General features: G+C 38.0%; 1 protein-coding gene across 1 annotated transcript; it reads left to right on the forward strand.

Moving 5' to 3' along the window:
• The first annotated feature begins 256 nt into the window (after positions 1-256).
• Tmem165 (transmembrane protein 165) lies at positions 257-25187 on the forward strand. Its single transcript, XM_076864517.2, has 6 exons — positions 257-698; positions 13824-14049; positions 17450-17625; positions 18043-18225; positions 23672-23777; positions 24402-25187. Exons 1-6 carry the CDS (start codon positions 498-500, stop codon positions 24476-24478), a joined length of 969 nt encoding a protein of 322 aa, XP_076720632.1. The 5' UTR covers positions 257-497; the 3' UTR covers positions 24479-25187.
• Positions 25188-25780: the final 593 nt, after the last annotated feature.

The raw sequence follows: 25780 nt of genomic DNA on the forward strand, positions 1-25780 counted from the left end.
CATAAGTAATAGCTGAACAGTCTTGGGACAGTGAGGCACAGAGCGGGGAGCCGGGTTCCAGATGGGATGCGGGAAAGATGCCCACAGGGAACTGTCAACCCGCCCTGGGTACCTGCCTGAGTGCCGCGTCCAATGGGAGGGGCGTGCGAGCCGCACCTCAACCTGCCCGAGGACGTCACGACGCCGAGGCGGACGCCGGGCCAATGGGAGCCCGTCAGAGATAGGGGGCGGGGCCCGGAGTTGGGGCAGGGCCGCACGGAGGCAGTTAGAGGAGTCGTGTGGCCTCCGCGGGTGAGGGTGCCTGCCCGTGGTGCGGCTGCGGACGCGGCCTGCCTCTGACCTCTCCCGGTCCTCTCCCACCACCCGCATGGTTCAGGCTGCTCACTGAGCGGCGGCGGGGCGTGACGGACGCGCCGTCCAGACGGCTCCGGGTCGCAGCTTGCCGTCACCGGCACTTCCTCCTGCGGTGCCCGTGCGCGGGCGGCTGGGCGGGCGGGATGGCGGCCCGGGGGAGCGGCCGCGCATCGGCGCCCCGGCTGCTTCTGCTCCTGCTGGTTCCTTTGCTGTGGTCCGCGGTCGGGGTCCGGGCCGGCCCGGAGGAAGACCTTAGCCACCGGAACAAGGAACCGCCGGCAGCTGCCCAGCAGCTGCAGCCGCAGCCCGCTGGCGTGCAGGGGCCCGAGCCGGCCCGGGCCGAGGTGAGCGGGCCGGGCTGGGCAGGAGGGGGATGGGGCGCACGCGGCTGCGGAGCCGGCTGCTCTGGGTACCAGGCTCGAGGCCCGCGAGAGCGCCGCCCTCCGCCCCGGCGCCGGCTGGGGGAGGGGAGCCCGCCCCGGCTCGCCCGGGCTCGCCAGGAGGAAGGCGATCCTCTGCGTCCTTCCCCGTGTGAGGCCAGGCCTCGCCCAGCTCCTTGTGGGGGAAGGGAGAGGGAGAGCCAGCGGAGAGCCTGCCGAGTGTACCTTCAGTTCCGCGGACCTAGATGCTGCCCGGAATCCGCGTCTCGATCACATGTGTTATACTGGAAAGACTGGAAATGCGGATCCCAAGTAGAAAGTTTTTGGCAGCTGGGAGAATTTTTTAATTCCCTAAGGATGATCACATCGGCCATTTCGTTATTGAAACAGCATATTCAAACTGCTTATCAGGCCTGTGGGTTTTGCCAAATTCAGTGTGTGTGGATTATGTACCCCGACTCTGACTTTTTAACAACGTGGCATGGTTTGCCGGGAGTGGCCCTCAGGAACGCGGAGGAATATCACTCTGGGGTAGTATAGATTGATAGAGCAGTGTGGGATGTCAAAACTAAATTTATTAGTAAACCAGAATCTGTTTTGTTTGGCCTTACCTAAATAGATGTAAACTAACTTTTAAATCGGCTTTAAGAGAAAGCTTTAAGAGAATCACCCCTTTCTCATTCACTTGGCAACAATTAAGAATTTTCCTCTTTCAGTCTTGGGCGCGCTCTCCATTTCCTGTTCAGCTCTCAAGTTCTGGACCTTTTATCTCCCCTAGTAGGACTAGTTTGGGGTCCAGCTGCCCATCCCTAGCCTCCATTTTATCTCCCCTAGCCTCCATTCAGCCCATCTGCACCTACTTTTTCTAAACATTGAATTCTACCATCATATCAGCAATCTAAAGTGAATTGCCCCTGCATAGTAATTTCAGTGCAGCCTTGTTTGTGGAATGGATATTCAGGTTTCTAAATGTTCTGGCTCCAGCTAACCACCACGCTTTTGCGCAACCACTCCCTTGCTCATATGGTGTACTATTAAAAAAAAAAAAAAAAAGAATGTTTCAGTGAGACTTTCAGACATGCCAGGTGATCTTTTCTGGTCTTCCCAAACAAAAGACCTCTCTAAAAGAAAGACTAAAGTATGAAGCCTGTGGGTCAGACCTTTCCCACCTTCAAGAACTTGCAGATACCTACTCTGTCGCCTTCTCTAAAATTTCATTTATTCACATCATTGGATGTTACCTTGTTTGGCTTTTCCAGTTTTTGTTATTTTATCTGAGTATAGAAATTTCACAGAGGCCGATTTTGGTTTCAACACATCAAGAACTTTCTAAGAATTAGAGCTGTCCAAACTGTAGTAGTCAATTTTGAGAAATAATGAAATTCTCTTCACTGGAAGTACTCAGGAAGAAGTTGAATAACTAGCCACCTCTGAAGAGATTTAAAGTTACAGGGAACTTTAGATTCTGGGAGCTGATTTAATCTTCAAAACTGCTGTTCAGCAGGTAGAGCAGGTGCCATTTCCTGTTCATGGATGGGGAAAACTAGATTTGGAAAGAGTGATGTTTAATGTCTCAGAGCTAAGAAATTCATTCTCAGTAGAACCAGAATTAAAATTCAGGTTTCAGAGTCTTACCAGGTGTCCTAAGTGTTCATTGTATCAAACCAGAGCTCTTTTAATCTATTTATTTATTAATGGATTTTAATGGTTGGTTGGATATTGGGCCGATACAGGTCTTTGATCCTGATGCCTAGCTTTCCTTTTCCCCTTTATGGGGTGCTTTAGCCTTTTGTTTCTGTTTCTATCTTTACAGTTACATCCTGCTACCTTGGGTTCCCATAATTTGTGTACATGTTTCATCTGCCCCTGTTAGCTTTTTAGTGTCTGGACAGCCATGGTTATATCTTATCTTTGCTCTCCCATAAGGCATTGCCTGTTGGTGTTTATTGAGTAATTTTCTGTGAGTGAATTAAAGTAATTACATTTCAAGTTTCTATCAGTTATTAAATCCTTCTATGGAAAAACTATGAAGTGAACTCAACAGAAAATATTTTTAATTGTATCTATCTAGTCTCTTTCTCTCATTTGCTGAAGGATCTGCTAGATGAAATTAAGAAAAACCAGGTATTAATCACCTGTTGCCTGAAATGAGATCATATCCATTCATAGATTGGTGTTGGGTTTAAAAGTTTTAGCTTTAGCTGGCTATATAGTTAATTCTGAGATTTTTTAAAGTTAAAAAAAAAAGCATAAGAAAAGCATTTGAACTCAAGAGTAATAAACATACCATGATGACAGAGATGTGCAGTGTAAATCAAGTCAGAGGTATAAAAGAAGTGTGCATCATTTACCATCATGAGAAGTCAGGGTCTCTACTGGTGCAGGGGAAGTGAGGAGTGGGCTTCTCTGTCCTCTTCTTTTGCCTAGCCTCCCTGCTCAGCCATGCGTCAGGAGTGGGGCTGCCATTCAGACAGCTATGCCTGTCACTCCCTGGCTCAGCTGATGTGCCTCCTCACATCTACTTCTGAAGTTGAACTGATTAATGAACTTTATTCTTAGTGTTCATCATTTAGCCCATTGTCATTTAACTCAATATCAGAAGTTTATTTTAAAATAACAACTATTTTGGGTTAAGTAACTGTGAGAGTGAGATTTATGAATGAGTAACTTTTAGGCATTTTGTTGAAGTTTGAGTCATGATTTTTAAGAAGACTAGTGGTAGATATTAATAGTAGTTATGGCTATTAATAACCCTTTTTAGGAAGCTGGGAAAAATGCAGCTATGTAAATAGAGGCCACAGTGGCAGAAACATGTCTAGTGACCATATTTGAGTGGTCAGAAGGATCTTTGTCTTTAAAAAACTAGGGGTGGGGAGGGAAAGGAAAGACTCAATATAATGTTATTTTTTGCCTTCTAATATTTTCATGTATTCTTGGTCCTTTGGAGTTAGGAATTTATTTTTAATTCTTATAGCAAATATAATTGCCTTGTTTTTAATATATTTTTACTTAATTTTTTGATGTCAAAAATAGTTGATGCTCAGCTTTTTATTTACAGTGCTACTGTATGTTGACAGTTTTTGCTTTCACATATTTTCTAAATTATGCAATATAATTATCATTTGCTTTTTTGGTCTACCTAATGGAGGTAAAAAATGATCAAAGTACAATTTAATAGCCACATAAACAAGGGTTCAGCATTGCTGAATATCGAGTTTCAGCTGGCTTTGCATCTACACATAGTATATCTTTTAAAGGGACAAGATGTTTAAATTTAACCTTTTTTATGCAGCTGTGAGTGGACTTCTAAAAATGAAGGGAAAAAAAAATCCCTTAGTAGATTCATGCATTGAAGTGGAAGATGAATTGTCAACATGTAGTTGCATCTTACAGGGTGCTTTAAAGTGAGGAGACTGAACTTCTAAATTGGGCTTTCTGTGTGGATATGTTTTTGTTTAATAAGCAGGTTAAAAATAAATTGGAGGAATTTACTCTGAACTTAAGTCATGAATAAACTCCAATTTACAAACCATGGGAATAAAGTACTCTTGGATCTCAAAAGTATCTTTTGGATCCCTTCTTCTATGCAGTTTATGTTTCTAGTGACCTACTTAGGTTCCCCCCACCTTTATTCCTTCCATAGGTAGAGTACATATATACGAAGCATAAGTCCTTAATGTTGGGGAAGATCAGGTCAATTTAATAAAGGTAATTTATAATTTGCTGAATATTCTGAAAGTCTAAAGGAGAAATATTCTGGTTGCAGTTGCCAGATCACTGTTGATAAGCCTGCAAAAATCCTATTACCTGACCCAGTATAGGTTCTCATTTTCATATTTTTACTGTATTGTTACTTGACATTTTTAAAAATTATCTTTTAATCATGAGAACACCTTTTACAGGTTCTTTTAAGATTTCCCCCATTTTTATTAAGTTGCAGTCCTGCTTCATTCAGTTCAGCCTCCTGATTTATTACTAGGATTGAGCCTCTTGCCTATGAGGACTTTAACATATTCATAATTACCCTCTCTGTTATATTACTGAATTTATTTGATGGTGTCCTGTCATCAAAGCAATTCAGTAAGAAAAATTGAGTCCAGTGTGTTAGTGCATACCTGCAATCTCAGTTACTTGGGAGGCTGAGGAAGGAGGATGGCAAGTTTCAGGTCAGTTTGGGTAACCTTTTTAGCTTATTAGCCCCTATCTCAGAATGAAAAGGGCTGGGGATGTAACTGAGTATAAAGCACTTGTCTAGGGTGCAACAGGCCCTGATTTCAATCTTGGATATTCCAGGAAAAAAAAAAAAAGAAGTGTGGGAGGGAGAAGAGATAGAAGAAGAAAGAAAATTCAGTGAAAACTACATACACTTGATATATTTCTAATTCTAAACTTTATGAAGCATTATATAATGGTAACATAAAAATAAAATTGCTAAGCATTAATTATATTTTTCAAAAGTGAATGTTAAACATGAATTAACATAACATTAATAAAATGTTATTTTAAAAACAAGCTGAATCATCTACAAATACAAAAACATAATAGCGGAAATTTAAAATAAAATGTTATATCTTGGGCTGGGAGTTTAGCTCAGTGGTAAGAGGTTGCCTCGCACACAAGAGGCTCTGAGTTTGAATCCCACTACCACACACGCAGAGTTACATCTTTAATTTGAAAGTTATGTCTTCAATTTGCAGTCTTGAAACCCGGCTTATCCATGGTGTCATTGGTTTAAGTCAATGTGTGTATTTGTGCACATTTTTATAACTTCTGAAAAAACTTTTCAGATTCATATCAGTAAAATAGTGTTGAGGAAACAGTTCTGAGCTAATGATAAGCATCTTCCTCTGACACTTAAAAATAAATTCAGTAGAGTCCTTGCTGCACATGCGCAAGACTCTGGATTCAATCCCCAGCACCACAAATAATAATAATAATTTCACCTCTTGTTTGATAACTTTTGTTGAGCAACTTTGGTTTTTTTGCAAGGACATAAGTCTTTTTTTTTCTAGGTATCAAGCTCTAGATTTCGTTTCAAAGCAAGCGTCTTCTCTAAGTTTCATCATGTAGATAGATGGAGATTCTGGTGCAGGTTATCTATTCATTTTAGCATTTGTGTTAATTTGAACTCTAGAGCCAGAATAGGAATTATTTTTTTCTTTATTGATTGTCATTTTTTTCCTTCTTTTGAGTATCAAGAAAGCATAAAAGAATACCTTCTAAATGAGGACCACACACACAGAATTTTCTGATTTGGAATCAAATTGTAGTAGAAAAGAGTTTTATTCAGCAAGGTTTTTAAATTACAAATTGTTGGTCCCGTTCTTAAGATATTATTTCTTTTCAAACATTAAAGTAGTGGTATTTATACCACTACTTTAATACCAAGAAATAACACAAGCATTTGATGACTTTCTCTGGTAGATTATTGTGTAACTGAATAGCGGAATTGTACTAAATGGGAATTGTACTCTCTGCATCTGACTCCTGTATGCTTCCAAATATTTCCTTCTGTGCTCATACTTTCTGCTCTTTTTTTGTGCTTTGGACAAAACTATTCATCCTTTCCATACTTCCTCTCTGTAACTATGTTCCTATTCTCCTAAGTCCTTTAGTACTTTCCTTCTTTAATACCTTTATTCTCTTCATTGTTTTCTTCCTATCTGCTTCTATATAGTCATGGGTTTCTCCTATTTTGGTAAAGGAAAAAAAAAAAAAAAAAAACAAACCATCCATTTAGCCCTGCTTGACAGCATTAGTTTCTGTTCTTCAGTTTTATAAACCAAACTTCTAATTAGGGAATTAGCTGCTTTTGAACTTTGCTTTAATATTTCTATCTGGCTTCACTCCTGCCTTTTTGTTGAAATTCCGGGTACCATAACAGCAAATTGCCAAGTCCAGAGGTCTTTTCAGTTCTCATTTGACACTGTTAACTGTGATTTGAATTTTTTAAGAGTCCTACACCATTGGGCCTATTTGGCATCCATTTCTCATCCTCTGTTAAATTGAGCTAATAACTTTTTGAACAGCAAGTGAAACAATATGTATGAAAATATCTGGTGTATCTAGTTAATGGCTCAATAAATAATAACTGCCCCTGCTGTTAAGTACAGTGCCTAGCTGTTTAAGACAACTTTTATTTCTGTTTTTGTTTGTTTCTTCCTTCTCCACCCTCAACCCCTTCCCTAAATAATGTCTTTTCTAAGATTGTTTGTGGGGTTTTTTGTTTTTGCTTTTTTTTTTTTTTTTTAAATATTTATTTATTTTTTGGTTTTTGGCGGACACAATGTCTTTGTTTGTATGTGGTGCTAGGATCGAACCCGGGCCGCATGCATGACAGGTGAGCGCGCTACCGCTTGAGCCACATCCCCAGCCCCTTGTTTTTGCTTTTTTAAAGATTTATTTCAAGAATTTGGCAGTTGCGAGGCATGACCAGGCAAGTTACTTATCTATAGGGCAGGCCAATCCAGCAGGCAAGGTATTATTCTCTGGCATGGCTTAAAGCTGCTTTAACAGTTGTACTTTGTGCTTTGCAGAGGAACCTCAGCTTTGGTCATATGGCCTTTCAAAAGATTGAATGCAGTCTACTCAGATAATCTCAAGTAAACAGTAAACTCTCTTACTGAAAACCAACTAATTGTGGACTACAATCACATCTGCAAGAGACCTGCATTGCTGTAGCACACTTAATGTGGGATTGCATAATCAGGGGCTGTTGCCTAGCCTTGGTGGTCATAAAACTGACCATCACACAGATCCCTGGCTTAAAACTGGTTCAGTAAAAAATGACATTTAGTATGTCAGAACAGTTTGCAGACATTAACACTAAGGCTGTAGGTCAGTTATGCTGGAGCAGAAAATATATGCAAAACAATCCATTAAGGATGGTAGTTTAGGGATAGGATGTATAGTATATACTTATTTTGTTAAATTCTATAGAATATCATTTTATTTATATATATTATATATATTATAATATTATATATAAATTGTATATCTTTTATTTATATTCATATATATATATATATATATATATATGAAGTGTGCTCACCAGAATATTCAGAGTAATGAGTTTCTACTAACATCCCCTTTCCTCTTCAGGCTTTTAAAGATGTTCAGGCATTATTTATATAAGAAAAATATGAGTGTGCCTTTTTACTTTGAACATTTCAAAAAGTTCAACTGTCTGGTAGGTTCATGAATGGTTGGAATGGCAAAGTAAAGCCACAAGGAATTATTCAAGTATTTCTCTTAGATTTGGCATGTGCAGTAGGGCATGAAGTTCGCAAATGATTAAGAGATGGAGATTCAGAAAATAATTTGTTTAGAATTTCCATATTTGAAATGAGAGCTATTGTGGTTTTGGATTCAGATCCCTAAATGAAAATCATATGAGTATGTTGAGACATAAATAATGTGGGAAGCTCCCTCCTTTTTAGAAACACAGAAAAATGATATAACATTACCTCCAAGTGTTAAAATGTAACCAAGCTTAAAGTAATAGAGAAGTACTCAGGATAAGAAATGATAAGTCCAGGCCATGTTGACAGATGGGAGCTGGAAAATAGGCTGGAAATTAATCTTAGGGTATAGATGAGAGTCAAATTTAAAGGCATTGTGAACTTTGAAACACATGACTACATAATGCTACAAATGAGACAGCTCTCTTCCCTTGAGTTGACCAACCTGAAGATGAAGGTAATTCAAGAGGAACACTGTAAATCCTACCTTGTTTTTTCCATGTCTGGGGAACAACAGAACTGTTGTAGGCTTAATCTTAAGACTCATTTTCTGAGTTATCTCTGCCTTTTGTGGAAATCACATCTACTTACAAAGTTTCAGCTAATTGAGGTAGCAGCAACCAGGTACAACTGTGAGGCTGTCCTGTCTTAATAAGAGCCACTTCTGAGACCTTTTAGAAAACCTCATTTGAAATGCTCCATGTCACTTCAAATTGAACACATCTGAAACCAATCTGATTCCTCTTTCCCACCTATCTTTTAGGAGTACTAATATTTTTCTCATTCAACGAGACTCAAAGCTATTTCTGATCCTATGCTCTCTCTTTTTAAAGGCCCATTGATCTGTTTTTTTCCTTTCTATCATATGTATACTTTCTTCCTTCTCTAATTTGTCCTCAGCACTGGTGTTATGCAGCTGACCTCCTAATTAATTGGTCCAGTAGCTGGTATTCTCAACTCTGCTCTGATTATTTGTCACAGTGCCTATGTCTTTTACTGTTGCTCCTAAGTTAGACTATAACTAAAATATTTTCAGTCTACACCCAATATCTTTCCCATCTTGCCCAGTCATTCATCTGATGGCTTACTGCCTGGTCTCAGAACATGCTTGTTTCTTTCCCATTGCCAGTACAGGAAAGGAGATGAACACTCCTGGTGCAGCTAATTCAAGTTAGCTGCACCAGGAGTGACTAGTACTGCATAAAACTAGACCTTCAAGGAGCCTTATGATATGAATCTCACAACAGACTTCCCTAATTGGTCAAAGGTTGACCCACCATTGACTCCCCACATGCCCAGGTAGCAAAAGTTAAGTGCAGAACAGTGTGCTTTCAGGTTGGACCTGCCTGAAGCCGGCCTTAGACTGCAAGGAATGATCTCCAAGAGCTGGAGTAAGAGGCTAGGTTAAGAGGTTTTTGAAGTGATGCACTTCATGTCTATAATTGTGTGCGTGATAAAATCTAGAAGGTAGAGAGAAACCTATAGTGAGAAATATGCTGCTTTTCCCCCTTGAATTCTAGTTCAGGGATCAGTTTTTCACTAACTGCTTGTTTTTGTGAATAAGGTTTTATTTCAACACAGCAATACTCACTCAGGTATCACCTATAGCTGCTTTCAAGTTGCAGCAGCAGAGTTACCATGGAAACTAAGTAGCCCATGAAGCTATTAAATATTTGATTAAGAAAAAGTTTGCTGACTCCTAGTTATTCTGGTTCCTTCCTTCGAAACATCCATTACTGTTTCTTGAGATTTGGTCCATATTTACAGTTGTATACATATTATATATTACATGTGTCCCCCATTATGATGACTACAGACATATTTGAAGCTTCTTAATGATTTTTCTATATTAGTATATATAGAACATCTTTTAGCTCCATATTATTGTTACATGGATTTACCATTTAATAGTTTCTATTGATAAAAATTTATTTTTTTCTTTACAAATGATAGCATTACATTTATATATGTTTCTAATACAAAAAGGTGAGTTCCTGAGTGTTTCAATCTTAAACTTAGTTTTTTTCCTGTCTCTGCTGTGACTTACTGCCTATAGTGTGTGTAGAGTTTTATTTTAGGGCGTGCAGGATCATTAACAGCTGAAGTTACTGGGGTAGGCTTTGCTCAAGAGGTTCTACTTGAGTTGTCTCTTGAGGAGTCTATTTTTACTTTGATTCTAATTAGTTATACATGACAGCAGAATCCATTTCATTTCATTGTATACAAGTAGAGTGCAATTTTTCATTTCTCTGTACATGATGTAGAGTCATACCATTTGTGCAATCATACATGTATCTAGGGTAATGATGTCCTTCTCATTCTACCGTCTTTCCTACACCTCTGTCCCCTCCCCTCCCCATCTCTTGAGGAATCTTGATTAATAGGACCATAATGAAAAGGAGGTCAGGACGGTGGGACTGTGTGATTCACTCAGGGCCTGTGGTAAGCAGAAGCTTGGCAGATTCTCAGGTTACACTGCCAGTACTGTAGCCATGAGCCATGTGTCATGTACACTAGAATTTAAAGACAGCATGAAAAAAAACCAATTAACATATTTCATTAGTAATTTTTAAAATATTGCTTACAATTTAAATAGTAGTTTAGTGGTATTGGGTTAAAATAGTTCAAATAATTTTACTTCTTTTTATGTTTTAAAATGTAGCAACATGGTATAATTAGTTTCACGAAGATAAATAAGCTGGTCATGTTGTGTGATGCTACAAAAACTAAGTGCTAGGCACCATCTTAAGGACTTTATTCATATTCATTAGCTCATAGCAATCCTGGGGCATAGTTACCTCTTACTTTAGAGATGAACTTGAGTCACAGGAAAGTTTACTTACTGGCCTAAAGTCACAGTAAATGGTAAACCCTTGGATATGAACCCAGACCTTTTGTTTCCAGTGCTACGGATTCTACTGCTGTGACGGTAGAGCAGAGAAAATGATCCTTGTATATAGTGAGCAGCCAGTGAATGATAACTGATAATTTTCCAACCCTTCCAGTATTTTTATAATATTTTTATTTTAAAAAAATCTTCTGTCATTCCAATGCCCTGGTACTTTTTGTCTCCAGTTGTTTTGGTTTTGTTGTTGTTTGCTTTTTCTTTCTTTCTTCGTTTGGCAATACTGAGGACTGAACTCAGGGCACTCTACCACTGAGCTGTATCTCAGCTCTTTTTTTATTTTTATTTATAGATAAGGTCTTGCTTGGTTGCCCAGATTGTCCTCAAACTTGGTGATCCTCCTGCTCCAGTCTCCAGTTGTCATAGGGTTTTATCACCAGGATCATATTTAACAGTATGATTTTGGCTATCTAGGGCTTTCTACACAACAAAAGCTATAAATTAACTTTTCTTATGTTCTCTATATAGGAAGGTGTTTAAGATTATGTAGTTTTGTTGTAGTCTCAAGTTTTATTTTAACCTCCACATCTCACAGAGGAACAGAAACTAAATAATGTAGCCAGGGTTTTGTGGCTAGGAATTATAAAACCATGGAAATATGTAGTTTTGGTCACTATTGTGATTTGATTTTAAAAGTAAACATTTTCCTTTTGACCTTAGTGTTAATTGATCATAAATTGCATATATTTATCCCTCAAATTTTCCTTCAATTTAAGATTTTGAAATTTTACAATGAATTTTTTTCATATAAAAAGCTTATCCAGCAGGAAAGCACTATGTTAAATAGAGCCTAGGTGAAATGCATGTGTCTTTGGGATGCGTAATGCTAGGGTATCAGAAGAGACCAGAGCCTCATTTTTAAAGGCACACTGGATAGTGTGGTGTAGAGAACTGGTGGTGATGTAGAGAACCTGGAAGCCCTTAAGATGGTACATGCACAATCCAGAGCTGACTGTCAAGGCTGGAAAAGTTTTTTATCAGTTGTTAAATTACCCCAGTTTTTAGCTCAGAGGTCTAATCTGAGTAATACTTAAATTTTTCTTATTTGTACCATGGGTTTTGAAGTGAAGTTTTATGCTGTGTGTTAAGGAATGACATGTACACTATAAATTTAGGATTTTATCCTTTTGATATCTCTGATCAGGACCTTCAAGGACCTTTACCTTTTGTAAAACATGTTACTTCGTTTTTACCTTTCCAAAACAATTTATGTTCTCAGGTTTCTTTTTTATGTCTTGAATTTGTAGAGATTGATAAGCTTTAAAAATTAATCAAAGATAAGCTCTTAGGGTCAAAGTGAGTTATCTAGCCCAGTGTTTCTCAATCTGGGAACTATCTTGGATGTATAATTTTTGGATATATAATTTTTTGTTGAGGGGGAAGTCCTGTGCATTGTAGGATATCTAGCAGTATCTCTGCTTTTAGATTTTACCCACTAGATACCAGTTGTTCCCCTTCATTTGTAACAACCAGAAGTGTCTCCAAACATTGCCAGCTGCCCTCTTGGAGATATAGGTGTCCTGGTTGAGAACCAGAGTGAAGTCAGTTTCTTGGAGTGGTGGTTCCCTTCCCTGGCACTCGGACATTGAGAAGGGAAGTTCTCATCTTCTCTTACAGCCCATTCCAGCTTTGAGTGGCTCTTTTGAATAGGAATCTTTTCTCTGAATTAATCTGAAATCTGCACCTATAATTTTTTTTTTTTTTTTTTTTTTTTACTTCTGCCTCTTGGGATCATATAGGGGGGATAGACTAACAACAGACTTTACCAATTACTGTCTTTCCTGGTTTCTTGTGATTGTCTTAGAGTCCAAGCCAATACACTTTTTGGTAATGAGCCAGACAGTATTTTAGGTTTTGCAGGTTACATCTTTGCTGGCTACATGAGATCACTGTTGTGTAAACTTATTTCTTTCCTTCCCTCTCCTTCTCCCATCTCTTAACCTCCCTTCCCTATTTCTTATTTTTTTACATCTTCTTAAATAGGTAAAAACATCCCTTTCTCAAACAGGCTGCGTTGACCTCCACAGAGCTTGCCAAGCCCTGGTTTTAGATTCTCTCTCCATCTTGGGTGATCTTCAGAGGATGGTGCTTTCAAGAGTGGGACCTCAGAACTGTGTACAGCACTTTGGGGAAGGGCCAAGCAGTGTAGAATACTACGGGGCTTGCCATTAACTCCTTAAAGCACAATGCTTATTGCCTTTTTGAAACTTTGACACATTTTCAACTTCATGCCAACCAAGACTATGGTTTGTCTTGTTATTAGGCCACATTACCTTCAAGAATTTTTTAGACCTAATTGTGGGACCATGTACACATCAATCTATATTAAACCTTGTCTTAGCTAAAACCAACTCTTTTTTTATTTTTATTTTTTTTTTTCCTGTACTGGGGATTGAACCCAGAGCATTCTAGCACTGAGCTACATTGCCAGCCCTTTTTATTTTTTGTTTTGAGATAGAGTCTTCCTAAGTTGCTGGAACTACAGGCATGTGCCATGGCATCCAGCTTAGCCAATTCTTAATATAGCCTGTGAGAGCTTTTGGGTCCTACTTTGTTAATTTTATAGTGTCTCAGTTGAAGTTTGTCTCTCAGTTCATGTCACTTGAATGCTTGATAATCATACCTGGGACTTCCACCCAAGTTACTAATAAAAATTTAATGGAACATAGCTAAGAACTAAATCTCAGATAACAGATACTTAGAAAATAAGGTAATTTTAATGTTTGAACATAGCTGGTCTATATTTTCTTTAAATCAGTTTGGAGAATTTTTACATAGCTGTGCATTATAGGATCGACCATCAAAGTCATTACCATTGACTTTGAAAGTGATAAATATGATCATGACAAAAAAAAATCTTATTCACATGTAAAATAAAAGAATGTTAAATAATTTATTTTAAAAAGTAACTAATAATCATTTAATAATTTTTTTTTCTTCCAGAAAGGATTTACACCAGCAGCCCCAGTTCACACAAATAAAGAAGACCCAGCTACCCAAACCAATTTGGGATTTATTCATGCATTTGTCGCTGCCATATCAGTCATCATTGTGTCTGAATTGGGTGATAAGACATTTTTCATAGCAGCCATCATGGCGATGCGCTATAACCGATTGACGGTGCTGGCTGGGGCTATGCTTGCCTTGGCCCTGATGACCTGCTTGTCAGGTGAGTGGTTTCCCCCAGTGAGAGGTGAATGAATGGAAAGCATTGTGCGAGGCATTGACTACTGAATCACTGGGCCAGTTATATTGGAATGTGTTTTATATTCTAGAAATTAGTCAGCAAATGATGTCAGTACATAAATTCTTAAACGCCACATCTCACTTTTAAAATGAAATGTTTTGCTGTTCACAGCCAAGATGCATACTCCCTCATCACTTATTCAGTGATGTTTTATCCTTACTTTTATTCTGTTTCAGCTTTTTTTTTTTTTCTTTTCAGTCTGGATAAGCTTATTTATATTTGATATTTTAGAAATAGGATTCTAGAAACAACAAAAGAATTGCATATTTTCCTGTTGAAGGACATTTAGGGAGGTAATCAGTGAGAAATAGCTTTCAGTTTATTGTGATATTAAGCTGTTTTTATCCATTATGGTCAGGTACTCCCTGCATGTGCTGCTGTTTGATATACTACTTTATGGGCATTACTTTTGAGTATCAATTAGAAGTCAATGCCAAAATAACTGAACAAAGTATGGTCTCTACATTCAAAAGCTACCTCAAGCCACATGGTTTCCTGGAAAATATTGAGCTTTTCCCCTTTGAGCCAGACTTGTATTTGAGTCTGAATTGCAATGTATTAGCTTCACAAAAGTTATTTAATCTCTTTGATATTTAGTTTTCCCATCTGTAAAATGGAAATAATGATGCCCACTTACACTGTGGGCTCTGGTCTATATTAGTGAGATGTTTTATTTAGAGTGCTTTGCCACTCACCTCTCTTTCCTCAGAATGTTTTAGATTTATCATAATGAAACTCATTTTTGAAAGTACAGAATAAATTATTTTCTGGCTATGGGATGCCTTAATACTTGTTAAAAGATTATGTCTTTATAAACATATAAATGAGTTTTTTAACAATTAAAACAACTTGAATGCTTATCACTTTTTGGAAATTAATAAGGGAATTATTAATTTTTCACAGTAAAAACAGTTTCTCCTTGAAGGCAAGTACCTATGATGGTAAATACGAATAGGAGAGAATTGCAAATGGCGACATCACTTATTTGGAATGAGTTTGAATAGTATCAGAGAAATCTTTTGTTGAAGCTTTCGCTTCAAGGGGGCAAGAGGCTGTCATCTCTGTGCCCTTCCTACCCTGGGCTTGTGGATATTTGTCCCAGTGTCTTTTGTGTGTTCGGTTCCTCCTCAGCTATGGTGTCTGTCTTCTGTCCCAACCCTTTCACATCATCCTCTAGCCACTGGTTCTGACAGCACTTTTCACCTTTACTTTTTGAAACAGTATCAGGGACTGGCACACCTTTTTCCTGTGTAGTCTTGAAAATAATTTTGAAAAATTATGCCTCCCCCTGCCACTGAACTGCCACTTATCTGAAATTTTTCATTGCAAATTTAAGAAGGAATAGCAAAGGTCTAGTGTCTAATATATTTTATAAAATAAAACTGTTATGGTGTTTTGAAATATACCCAATTCCAGCTGGACAAACTCTTTTGAGAGTCGGAAATTTATTTGGCTGATTTTTTTATTTGATTTAAACTTTCTTCCTATAATTATTTTTATTTATTGAGTTTTATGATGATAAGGTTAACTTAATGCTAAGGTTTTGCTTGAAAAATCTTAAATGAATCCTATTACATATATCTGCAATAAAAATATACTGAATTTTAAAATATAAAATATACTGAATTTTGAAAGAAATTGAAAGTTTCTTTTGTTAAATCTCTTACAGATTGAGTTATAGTTATTAGTTTATTAAAAGCAAATCTATGCCAAATTTAAACTGAAATTTAAATTGAAATATATATAGAATTTTTTTGGTATGAAGATTGAACTCAGGGCACTCGACCCTTGATGATCCTCAGCCCTTTTTAATTTTTGAGACAGGGTTTCGCTAAGTTGCTGAGGTTTGTCTTGAACTTGCAGTTTTCCTGCCTTAGCTTCTCAAGTCACTGGGATTACCTAGCTGAAGTTATGCATTCTTGACTAGAAAACTCTATAGATGATACTGTGTTCCTCGAACGGTAGCCCATCTGAAAAGCACACAATGTCCATTTTCCCCTTATTGGGATGTTCATTTTGATCACCTAGTTCAAATTTCTCTGGTGCTCTGTTTTTGTTTCTGTTTTTTCTCTATAGGGAGTCACTTGAAGACAGTACAAATACCCTATTACTTGTGACAGTTTCCCCATAGGTTTAGGATGACTCTGGGATGATGTAAACCTTCCCTCTATGCTTGTAAATTGATGACTTTGTAATTCCAGTATTTGATTCACATTTAACAGTGAGCTTTGGAATTCTATAAGCAAGTTGCCATTTGTTTGCCTGTTCAATATAGGCTCTTTAACTCCTTTTTCTAGTGATTTTAATTATTAAACTGGTGTGTTGCTACACTGCCCCAGATTTGGCCAGTGGGAGCCCCTTCAAGCTGTCTCTAGGGCCTCGTGATATCCTCTTTTGTTTTTGCTTTTCCTTACTTTCTAGTATAACAAAATATTGCAGGTTCATCTTGAACTTTCTCTGCCCAGTCTTGGAATGGACAAGTTCTCTGACTAAGGAGCCTTGAGGAGTCATTTAGTGGCTAGATCTAGTATAAGGTGGACTCTTTGTTACTGAGACATCTTTGTTTCTTGCTTTTCAGTGGACATATCTAGAAAATGTATGTCTATGTTGTGTTTATGTATGTATACACACATATCTATAAGGAATTTCTAGTTTTCTTTTATAAGACATACTTATTACCCAAAATAAGGGGATGGGGAGAGAAAAAGGGGAAAAAGGGGATTTCATCAAAATTGAGGAAAAATCAGTAGAATAGATGAATGGGATTGAGTGGGGAGGAAGGTAGGTCAGGAAAAGAGAAGAAGAGTGGAATGAATCTGACTGAACTTTCGTGTGTGTGTGTGTGTGTGTGTGTGTATATATGAATATAGCATAGTGAATCACATCAAAGAGTTAAAAAGTAGAGGAGTTTGAATCATTTAAAGATTTGTAATTAAGAATTTATACCTACATATGAAAGGGGTGTGGCCTCAGGCTGTAGAATCCTTATAGGACATCAAAGTTAGCCTACCTCAAGTCTTAGGCCCTGTACAACATAAGTGGCAAGCCAGACCCTGGCTGAACAGGTCTGGAGGGAAGGTCAATATGCCATCTTCAACTATGCCATTGATGTCTTAGTAAGCTGTGTGAGGGCCATGGTTAGACTTAAAGGTTCAGTATTGGTGGAGGGAAAGATGGAGTTGTTTAAGGTTATTACAGTAGTTGCTAATGTGAACCATCTTTTCTTTAACAGTGGTAAGTTATGATTTCTTGATGTTAACCCTGTCTTTGGTTGTTGTGGTAAGGCCAGTAAACCAGACACACTGTTGGCATTTTCTTTCAGTTCTGTTTGGCTATGCCACCACCGTCATCCCCAGGGTGTACACATACTATGTCTCAACTGCATTATTCGCCATTTTTGGCATTAGAATGCTTCGGGAAGGCTTGAAGATGAGCCCAGATGAGGGTCAAGAGGAACTGGAAGAAGTTCAAGCAGAATTAAAGAAGAAGGATGAAGAAGTAAGTTATAGCACTGTTAAATATCTGGGCCAAAAAGGCACTCAGTGAGGAATAAGCACTGTTCAGGGTTTTTCAGTGGCCACGTGTTGAGTCTGAGCTACAAAAAAATATCTTGTTTTGTTCAGCTTCCCTTCTTAAAGCTGACGGTGACAGAATTCTGGGTTTTATCATTTTAAATGTTCCTTCCATAGCATCTAGGATAGTAAGTGATCAATAAATGCCATTTGATTTGTTTTACTGAGGAACAGAAGAATTGAGAATATAACATATATTACTACATGAAATCAAAGGAGAAATCTGGGGTCACAGAAATTTAGTTTCTTTGGAACATATTCTATAGAACTTAAGCAAATAAAATAATAATGATTTTGTGCTATTTCTATTGATTCCCAGTATTGATGTAATTTTTTGTTTTAGTTTCAACGAACCAAACTCTTAAATGGACCAGGAGATGTTGAAACGGGTACAAGCACAACAATACCTCAGAAAAAGTGGCTGCATTTTATTTCACCCATTTTTGTTCAAGCTCTTACACTAACATTCTTAGCAGAATGGGGAGATCGCTCTCAACTCACTACGATTGTTCTGGCAGCTAGAGAGGTGGGTGAGACTTAATACTATGATTATATTAAAAGTAAATACAATCAAGTGACTTTGCTCAGTGTCAGTGGTCAGCGAGTTGTTTCCCATGTTAGACTCTCTAATCATCTCATCTCATATTAGCCTTCTTGTTTCTGCTTCCAGTCTGATGAAGTTTTTATATCCAAATTAAATTGTTTTCTCTTTTCCCCTTGCTTGGTCCTTTTCCCCGATTTTCCCAAAAGTTATGGCCATCTTGGCTTGGCTTGCTTGCTTTTTTCAGAACCTGCCTGTATATGCTTGTTGAAAATATAAATTGTCCTAATATTTTTGAAGACCAGTTTGGCAATAAATGTTTATGGCCTTTTAAAGTGTGTAAATTTTGGTTTCTCTATTCCTTATACTGAAGAAATAATTGAGTGTTGCACAGGTTACTTATGTTTTTATTATAACTGAGTGAACTAGAAACAGACTGAACTTTTAATGAAGAATTGATTCAGTTATCCACAAATTGTTATGTAGCTCTTGGATTATGCACTTTTTAACATCATTTTAATGACAGAAATTTTAAAAGGTATTCAAAGAACAAGAAGCACTTAAGGAAATCAGAATGTTGACAGTGCTTATCTTTGGGCACTACTATAATGGGTGAATCGTTTCTGTATAGAAAATTTTTGTTATGTCTTAGCTCTAGATTATTGAGTGCTAGGATGGTGAGATACAAGAGACCTCAGTTCATCTCTTTCCAGCCTTTACTCAATAAAGATAAATAACCTGAGGCCCAAAGAAATTGGGTGACGACAGGAGTTGGTTGGTAGGCAGGGCAAGGACCAGACCGAGGCCATCTGCCTTTGAAGCCCTTTCTTCTCTGTTTTGTTCATAGTTGTTGAAAGCCTCTTATTTTAAAGATACTTGTTGGTTTAGTTTCTTACTTAACCTTTCTTCCTTTTGAGGGGAATAGACAGAATATTTTAATGTTCACATAGATTTATCAAGATTTACTGAGGAGAGGGTTATGGAATAGAAGTTGCAACTACTTTTCAGGCTCTTCTTGATCTTAACTAGTATACTTATCTATATTTACATCCAATTGTACAATTTCAGATTAAAATAGTTTTTAAATCCTTGGAAATGTCTTCATAAAAGAATAAGTTTATTAACATAGGCTGCAGTTTAAAATATAAAGCATTTTGAGGGCCAGGACTAAGATAGCTGGGGAAAGGCTGTTTTGTCAGAGAAGTCTCAAATGCTGTATTCTGGGAAGAGGGGGAAAGAGAAGAAAGGATCTCTATTTTTCAATTCCCGTAAGACAAACTTTGTTTTAAAATGTCACTTTATTGGCTGTATCCGTATTCTTCTTGATTTCTAGTCTTTTGTTGACTTTCAGATTGCCAGAATTGGGACTTGAAAGTAAGTGACCATGTATGTGGTGGTCGTGGGAGGTTCTGCAGGGTGAGCTCTGATGGCAGAATCCCTGCTTTTCTTCTATACACTCTTCTGTGTGGCAGTAACCGGGCAAGACTGGACTCCCTCTCTATGCCGGACACTTGGTCCATGCCTCCTAGAGCATGGCACATGCTGCTGGTTTCTCGTTGTGTGACCATATCGCTATACTTCCTCACTCGAAAAGGGAGATCACCTACTTCATGGGTTGATGCTGCATGTAGGCAGCACAGCCTCCAACACAGCACTCCATCAGCCACCCTTCCATACCCAGCACTGCAGTGGTGTTTAGTGAGCTGTTAAAGGGCAAATGGTTGTGTCTATTTTGTTCGCTTAATATTCCTTTTTTTGGTATCAAACCATTTTACTCTGCATCTCTACTTCCAACATTGAAGTTCCTAAATTACGTATCACAGAACCCTAGTGTCTTTGAAATGTTAATGGGTACGAGGTGGGTTGGGAGTAGAGAACTTTGGGTCATACTTGTCAAGTGATGTTTCCTTGGTTTTTTTTTTTTTTTCTTTCTTTTTTAAGGATTCAGTCTATAAATTAACAATCTGAAAAATGGGTTTTACTTAATCTAGTGATTTTTTTTCAGGTATCATTCTCAAATAGAATGATGCTATCTTCTGGGGTAGCAGTTATAGAGGTTATAATACACAAATAGAATTTGGGAAGTGTAGTCCTAATTTTCCATTCATGCTTCATACCATTTCCACTTCCTGTCTGTGCACATACACTGCCCTTGCCAAGGCACTGGGCCCCCTCCTGCTTCAGAGAGCAATAGCCTGCTTTTCTTCATTTCCATTTCCTACCCCTCACAACTTCAGGTGCTTTCTCCTATGTCCTGGCTCTCAGCTTCTCGAATATCTCCCCTGCCCCATCTTAAATCTTTACCTTTGTCCCAGGGCAATTTGGGGGGCATTTTTAGCATGAGTCTTTTCTCATCTTTGTTGGGGGTGAGAAGCCCCCTTTCTTCAAGTCTAGTTCTCTGCCAAATAGCACTTTCTTCCTCTTCCCACAGTCTCAAAGAGCTTGGCTGTGATAGGAATAAATGTCATTGTACTTGGCTGCCTTTGAAACCACAGATCTAACCTCACCACGAGTGCTGACTGGGGGCCTTGAAGAGCTTACTGCAGCCACTGACAAGACCTGCTGTGGTCTCTTGGGAGGCTAACTGCCTGGCCACCTTTCAGTCTCCTTTGATTCCTCTTACTCTGTCATCCTTTGAGGATTGTTTATGAACATCCTTCTTTAGCATCCTCTCCCAGGGTTATTATGTTCAGTCCCTTAGCTTCTCCACCATCACATTCATCTGATTCTTACACTTCTTACTCCTGTCAGCAACTTTAAGCCTTTCTCTGCTCCTCCTCTCTTTTTAATCTCAATGGAGTTACTTTAACTCACCCAGATAATCAAGAGAAACTTGGGTGTCATGCCTGATTTTCAGAGCACTTATCATTTGTTTATCCTTGAGGCATTAATTATGCCACACAATTTCTCTTAAAGTCATCTGCCTTTTCTATGCCTATAGCTTCTCACCTCAACCAGGCCAGTGTTGCTTCTTTCTTTTTTTATTTTTATTTTTTATTGGTTGTTCAAAACATTACAAAGCTCTTGACATATCATATTTCATACATTAGATTTAAGTGGGTTATGAACTCCCATTTTTACCCCAAATACAGATTGCAGAATCACTTCGGTTACACATCCACATTTTTACATAATGCCATATTAGTAACTGTTGTATTCTGCTACCTTTCCTATCCTCTACTGTCCTCCCTCCCCTCCCCTCTTCTCTCTCTACCCCATCTACTGTAATTCATTTCTCTCCTTGTTTGTTTTCCCATTCCCCTCACAACCTCTTATATGTAATTTTGTATAACAATGAGGGTCTCCTTCCATTTCCATGCGATTTCCCTTTTCTCTCCCTTTCCCTCCCACCTCATGTCTCTGTTTAATGTTAATCTTTTCCTCCTGCTCTTCCTCCCTGCTCTGTTCTTAGTAGCTCTCGTTATATCAAAGAAGACATTTGGCATTTGTTTTTTAGGGATTGGCTAGCTTCACTTAGCATAATCTGCTCTAATGCCATCCATTTCCCTGCAAATTCCATGATTTTGTTATTTTTTAGTGCAGAGTAATACTCCATTGTGTATAAATGCCACTTTTTTTTATCCATTCATCTATTGAAGGGCATCTGGGTTGGTTCCACAGTCTAGCTATTGTGAATTGTGCTGCTATGAACATCGATGTGGCAGTATCCCTGTAGTACGCTCTTTTAAGGTCTTCAGGGAATAGACTGAGAAGGGCAATAGCTGGGTCAAATGGTGGTTCCGTTCCCAGCTTTCCCAGGAATCTCCATACTGCTTTCCAAATTGGCCGCACCAATTTGCAGTCCCACCAGCAATGTACAAGAGTACCCTTTTCCCCACATCCTCGCCAGCACTTGTTGTTGTTTGACTTCGTAATGGCTGCCAATCTTACTGGAGTGAGATGGTATCTTTGGGTGGTTTTGATTTGCATTTCTCTGACTGCTAGAGATGGTGAGCATTTTTTCATATACTTATTGATTGATTGTATGTCCTCCTCTGAGAAGTGTCTGTTCAGGTCCTTGGCCCACTTGTTGATAGGGTTGTTTGTTATCATATTGTTTAATTTTTTGAGTTCTTTGTATATTCTGGATATTAGGGCTCTATCTGAAGTGTGAGGAGTAAAAATTTGTTCCCAGGATGTAGGTTCCCTGTTTACCTCTCTTATTGTTTCTCTTGCTGAGAAAAAACTTTTTAGTTTAAGTAAGTCCATTTGTTTATTCTTGTATTTAACTCTTGGGCTATGGGCGTCCTATTAAGGAATTTGGAGCCCGACCCCACAATATGTAGATCGGAGCCAACTTTTTCTTCTATCAGACGCAGAGTCTCTGATTTGATATCAAGCTCCTTGATCCATTTGGAGTTAACTTTTGGGGATTCAGTTTCATTTTGTTGCATGTGGATTTCCAGTTTTCCCAGCACCATTTGTTGAAGGTGCTATCCTTCCTCCATTGCATGCTTTTAGCCCAAGATAGTTGTAACTTTGTGGATTAGTCTCTGTGTCCTCTATTCTGTACCATTGGTCCACCCGCCTGTTTTGGTACCAGTACCATGCTGTTTTTGTTACTATTGTTCTGTAATATAGTTTGAAATCTGGTATCGCTATACCACCTGATTCACACTTCCTGCTTAGAATTGCTTTTGCTATTCTGGGTCTTTATCTATTTCTACAAGAAATGCTGGTGGGATTTTGATTGGCATTGCATTAAACCTATGGAGAACTTTTGGTAATATCGCCATTTTGAGTGTTGCTTCTTTCCATATCTTCTCACCTTATCTTCAGTCTCGTTCCCCTCCAGTACATTTTGTCCATTTAGATCTTTAAGCATAAGCCTGTTATGTCATGCCCCATGTAGAAATCAGACAGTGTGTAAAGACAAAGGTTGAACCCCAAGTTTACAGTATCCTTCATGACCTGGCTCCCTTGTGGAATCCTCTGGTGCCTTGTTGGTTCTCTGTAGAAAGGCTGAAGAGCTCTGCAGTTGGTTTTCTTTTATCGTTGGTCTGATGCTTTCTCCTTAGCATTTCCTTCCCCTACAAAACAAAAATCAAATCCACTTGCTAACAACACCTGCTGCCCTTCAGAACTGTTTTCTGGAAAACCTTCGCTGATTCTAATTTGACTGGATGAAAAGTACTCCAGGTACTGAGCTAACAGCATGAAGACTAAAGAGTGAGGTTTTTTTCTCAGGAAGCATAGACATACTATACCATAAAGGTTTACTTAGTTTTTTCTAGTTTAGGTCAACTGGTACATATGCCTTCAAGAAGCTGTTATATTCCTTTCATGAAGTTCAGTACACCTGGGTTTTTATACTGTTTATATTTTTTGTGACTGGCCTCCATCTTCAGTGCTTCTTAACAGCAGCACTTAGTAGCAGTTTCAACTTTCGTTTCAAACTAGTAAATTAATGCTGGTTATGTTTCCTTTCCAGGATCCCTATGGTGTAGCAGTGGGTGGAACAGTGGGACACTGCTTATGCACTGGATTGGCAGTAATTGGAGGAAGAATGATAGCACAAAAAATCTCTGTCAGAACTGGTAAGTCAGTTGTTTTTCTTTTTTCTCATTCTGAGAGGTTAGAAATAGGGTGTGTGTGTTAGTTCTGTATTTAAGTTCTTTCTTCTAAAATACACCTGGTCTTTGTAATTATCTTCTTTGAAGTCCTAGGTATCACCCAATGCTATGGACTGCTTTCCCCATGGGTAGAAGTCAGTTAAATAAAACGTGCATCTAAAAACACCAGTGATATCATAGTAATTATCATATTGGAATATGGGAAATTTTGGATCTTAAAAACACATTAAGACTGAGAATCAGGTATGAACCAGGTGTACTGATTCTGCTGAACATTTCGTATGCAGCTATAAATAATCTGGAGGCCTACCGATGAAATAGGGTTTTGGGATGTATAGTTGTAATGTTGTTTATCAGCACTATCTCAATTTAATGCTATGATTTCCCAAAATAGTGTCAGAAAAGAAATTGATTAGGAATGTTAAGTGTTGTTCTTTGCTATAAAAATAGTGTGAATTTGTATTCAAGCTTAGTTTACTAGACTAGAAATAAACAGGTAAATTCATTGTCTCCCTCAAAATTTTGTTTGTAGAATATCAGGGTACAGGAGAAATTTTGCTTCATTTAATTTTTTTTCTTCTTTTCCAGTGACGATCATAGGAGGTGTCGTGTTTTTGGCGTTTGCATTTTCTGCACTATTTATAAGTCCTGATTCTGGTTTTTAACACACTATTTGTTCATCTGTATTTAGTATAAGATAGGTAACTACTGTCATTCTGTACATAGTGTACATTACAACTAAAAGCAATGGAAAATACTGTATTTTGTAGCATTGATTTTTGAGTTTGACCCATTTAATGAAAGTATTATGTCCAAAAAAAATAATCACTGATTTGTAAAATGGATTTTTAAAAGAAACCCGACTTCTCAGTGTGGACTTTTTGCAACATAATTGTCAATACAGTCCCCATTTCTGTTTGGTATGTGTAGAACCATTGTGCAGTGGGGTCTACCACTTGATTTTCTTTCAACATGACCCCTTTATAAGGAATATATTCTCCTTGGTCACTGAGGCATTTCAGAGGTTTACCTTAAAAATTTCCTTGTGGAAAGAATGAATGAATTTCTTTTAAAAAAATATTTCCCTAAGCCACTAAGCAGTAGTTTAATCATGTCTTTTCAAAATTAGATTGTTTTTAAAAAGAGACAAATAAGGTAATAATTACTATATCAATAACATGATGCAATTAGAATTGTTTGCTAAGTCCATTCTTTTTTTTAATTGGGTAGGACACCCAATATGAAAATAGTCAATATTTGACAATGTGGAATTACCAAATTAAAAGAGAATACTATGAATGTATTCATATTTTTTCTATATTGAATAAACAATGTAACATAGATACAATGTAAATAAAAGTGGTATGACCAGTGCTTGTTTTTCCTTGTGTGTTATACAAGTCATTAACTTTTCTAACTTACCGAAGTAGTATTGCTATTATCTAGGCCATTTCTAAAGTAGATGTAAAAACAAACACTGATGTGTAGCTAAACAGGAGATAGATATTATTCTGAAGCACTGTCTCACTTGGCCTTCACGATTCTATTAGGTAGTAGGCATCAATACAAGGTTTTTTAAAAAGGGCAACTTACCCAAGGTGACATTGTAGAGCAGGGAGGCAAACCAGGCAGTTTAATGTCAGAAATTATTCCTTATGCTAAGGATGCCTCATTTTATCATAGCAGCTTCAGTCATTTAAAGTCTACTCGAACTTTACCACTCCACTCAGTCAGTACAACAGCTGTTCTCCCAGCCTGTGTGAGGTCCACAATGTAATCTATAACTTGACAAGACTGTGAAAGGACCCAGCTAATCTCAGTAGCTGTGGAAAGGGCAGCAAGTGGTCCTCAGCTACAAAGTAGCTTTCAGCTGTTAGGCAGCAGCATAATACTATCAAAGAAAAACATCATTTTTGGAAACTTCTAAGGAGTTCTCTAACTCCATAAAAAATGTATATTATAGGATA

The sequence above is a fragment of the Callospermophilus lateralis genome, chromosome 8, assembly GCF_048772815.1.
Source record: "Callospermophilus lateralis isolate mCalLat2 chromosome 8, mCalLat2.hap1, whole genome shotgun sequence".
NCBI lineage: Eukaryota > Metazoa > Chordata > Mammalia > Rodentia > Sciuridae > Callospermophilus > Callospermophilus lateralis.

Excerpts from the sequence above, each read along its gene's own strand:
- Tmem165 (XM_076864517.2), top strand. The coding sequence starts at position 498 with ATGGCGGCCCGGGGGAGCGGCCGCGCATCGGCGCCCCGGCTGCTTCTG. Across the intron at positions 18,226-23,671 it reads TTGTTCTGGCAGCTAGAGAG|GATCCCTATGGTGTAGCAGT; the intron begins GTGGGTGAGACT and ends TTTCCTTTCCAG. Across the intron at positions 23,778-24,401 it reads AAAAATCTCTGTCAGAACTG|TGACGATCATAGGAGGTGTC; the intron begins GTAAGTCAGTTG and ends CTTCTTTTCCAG.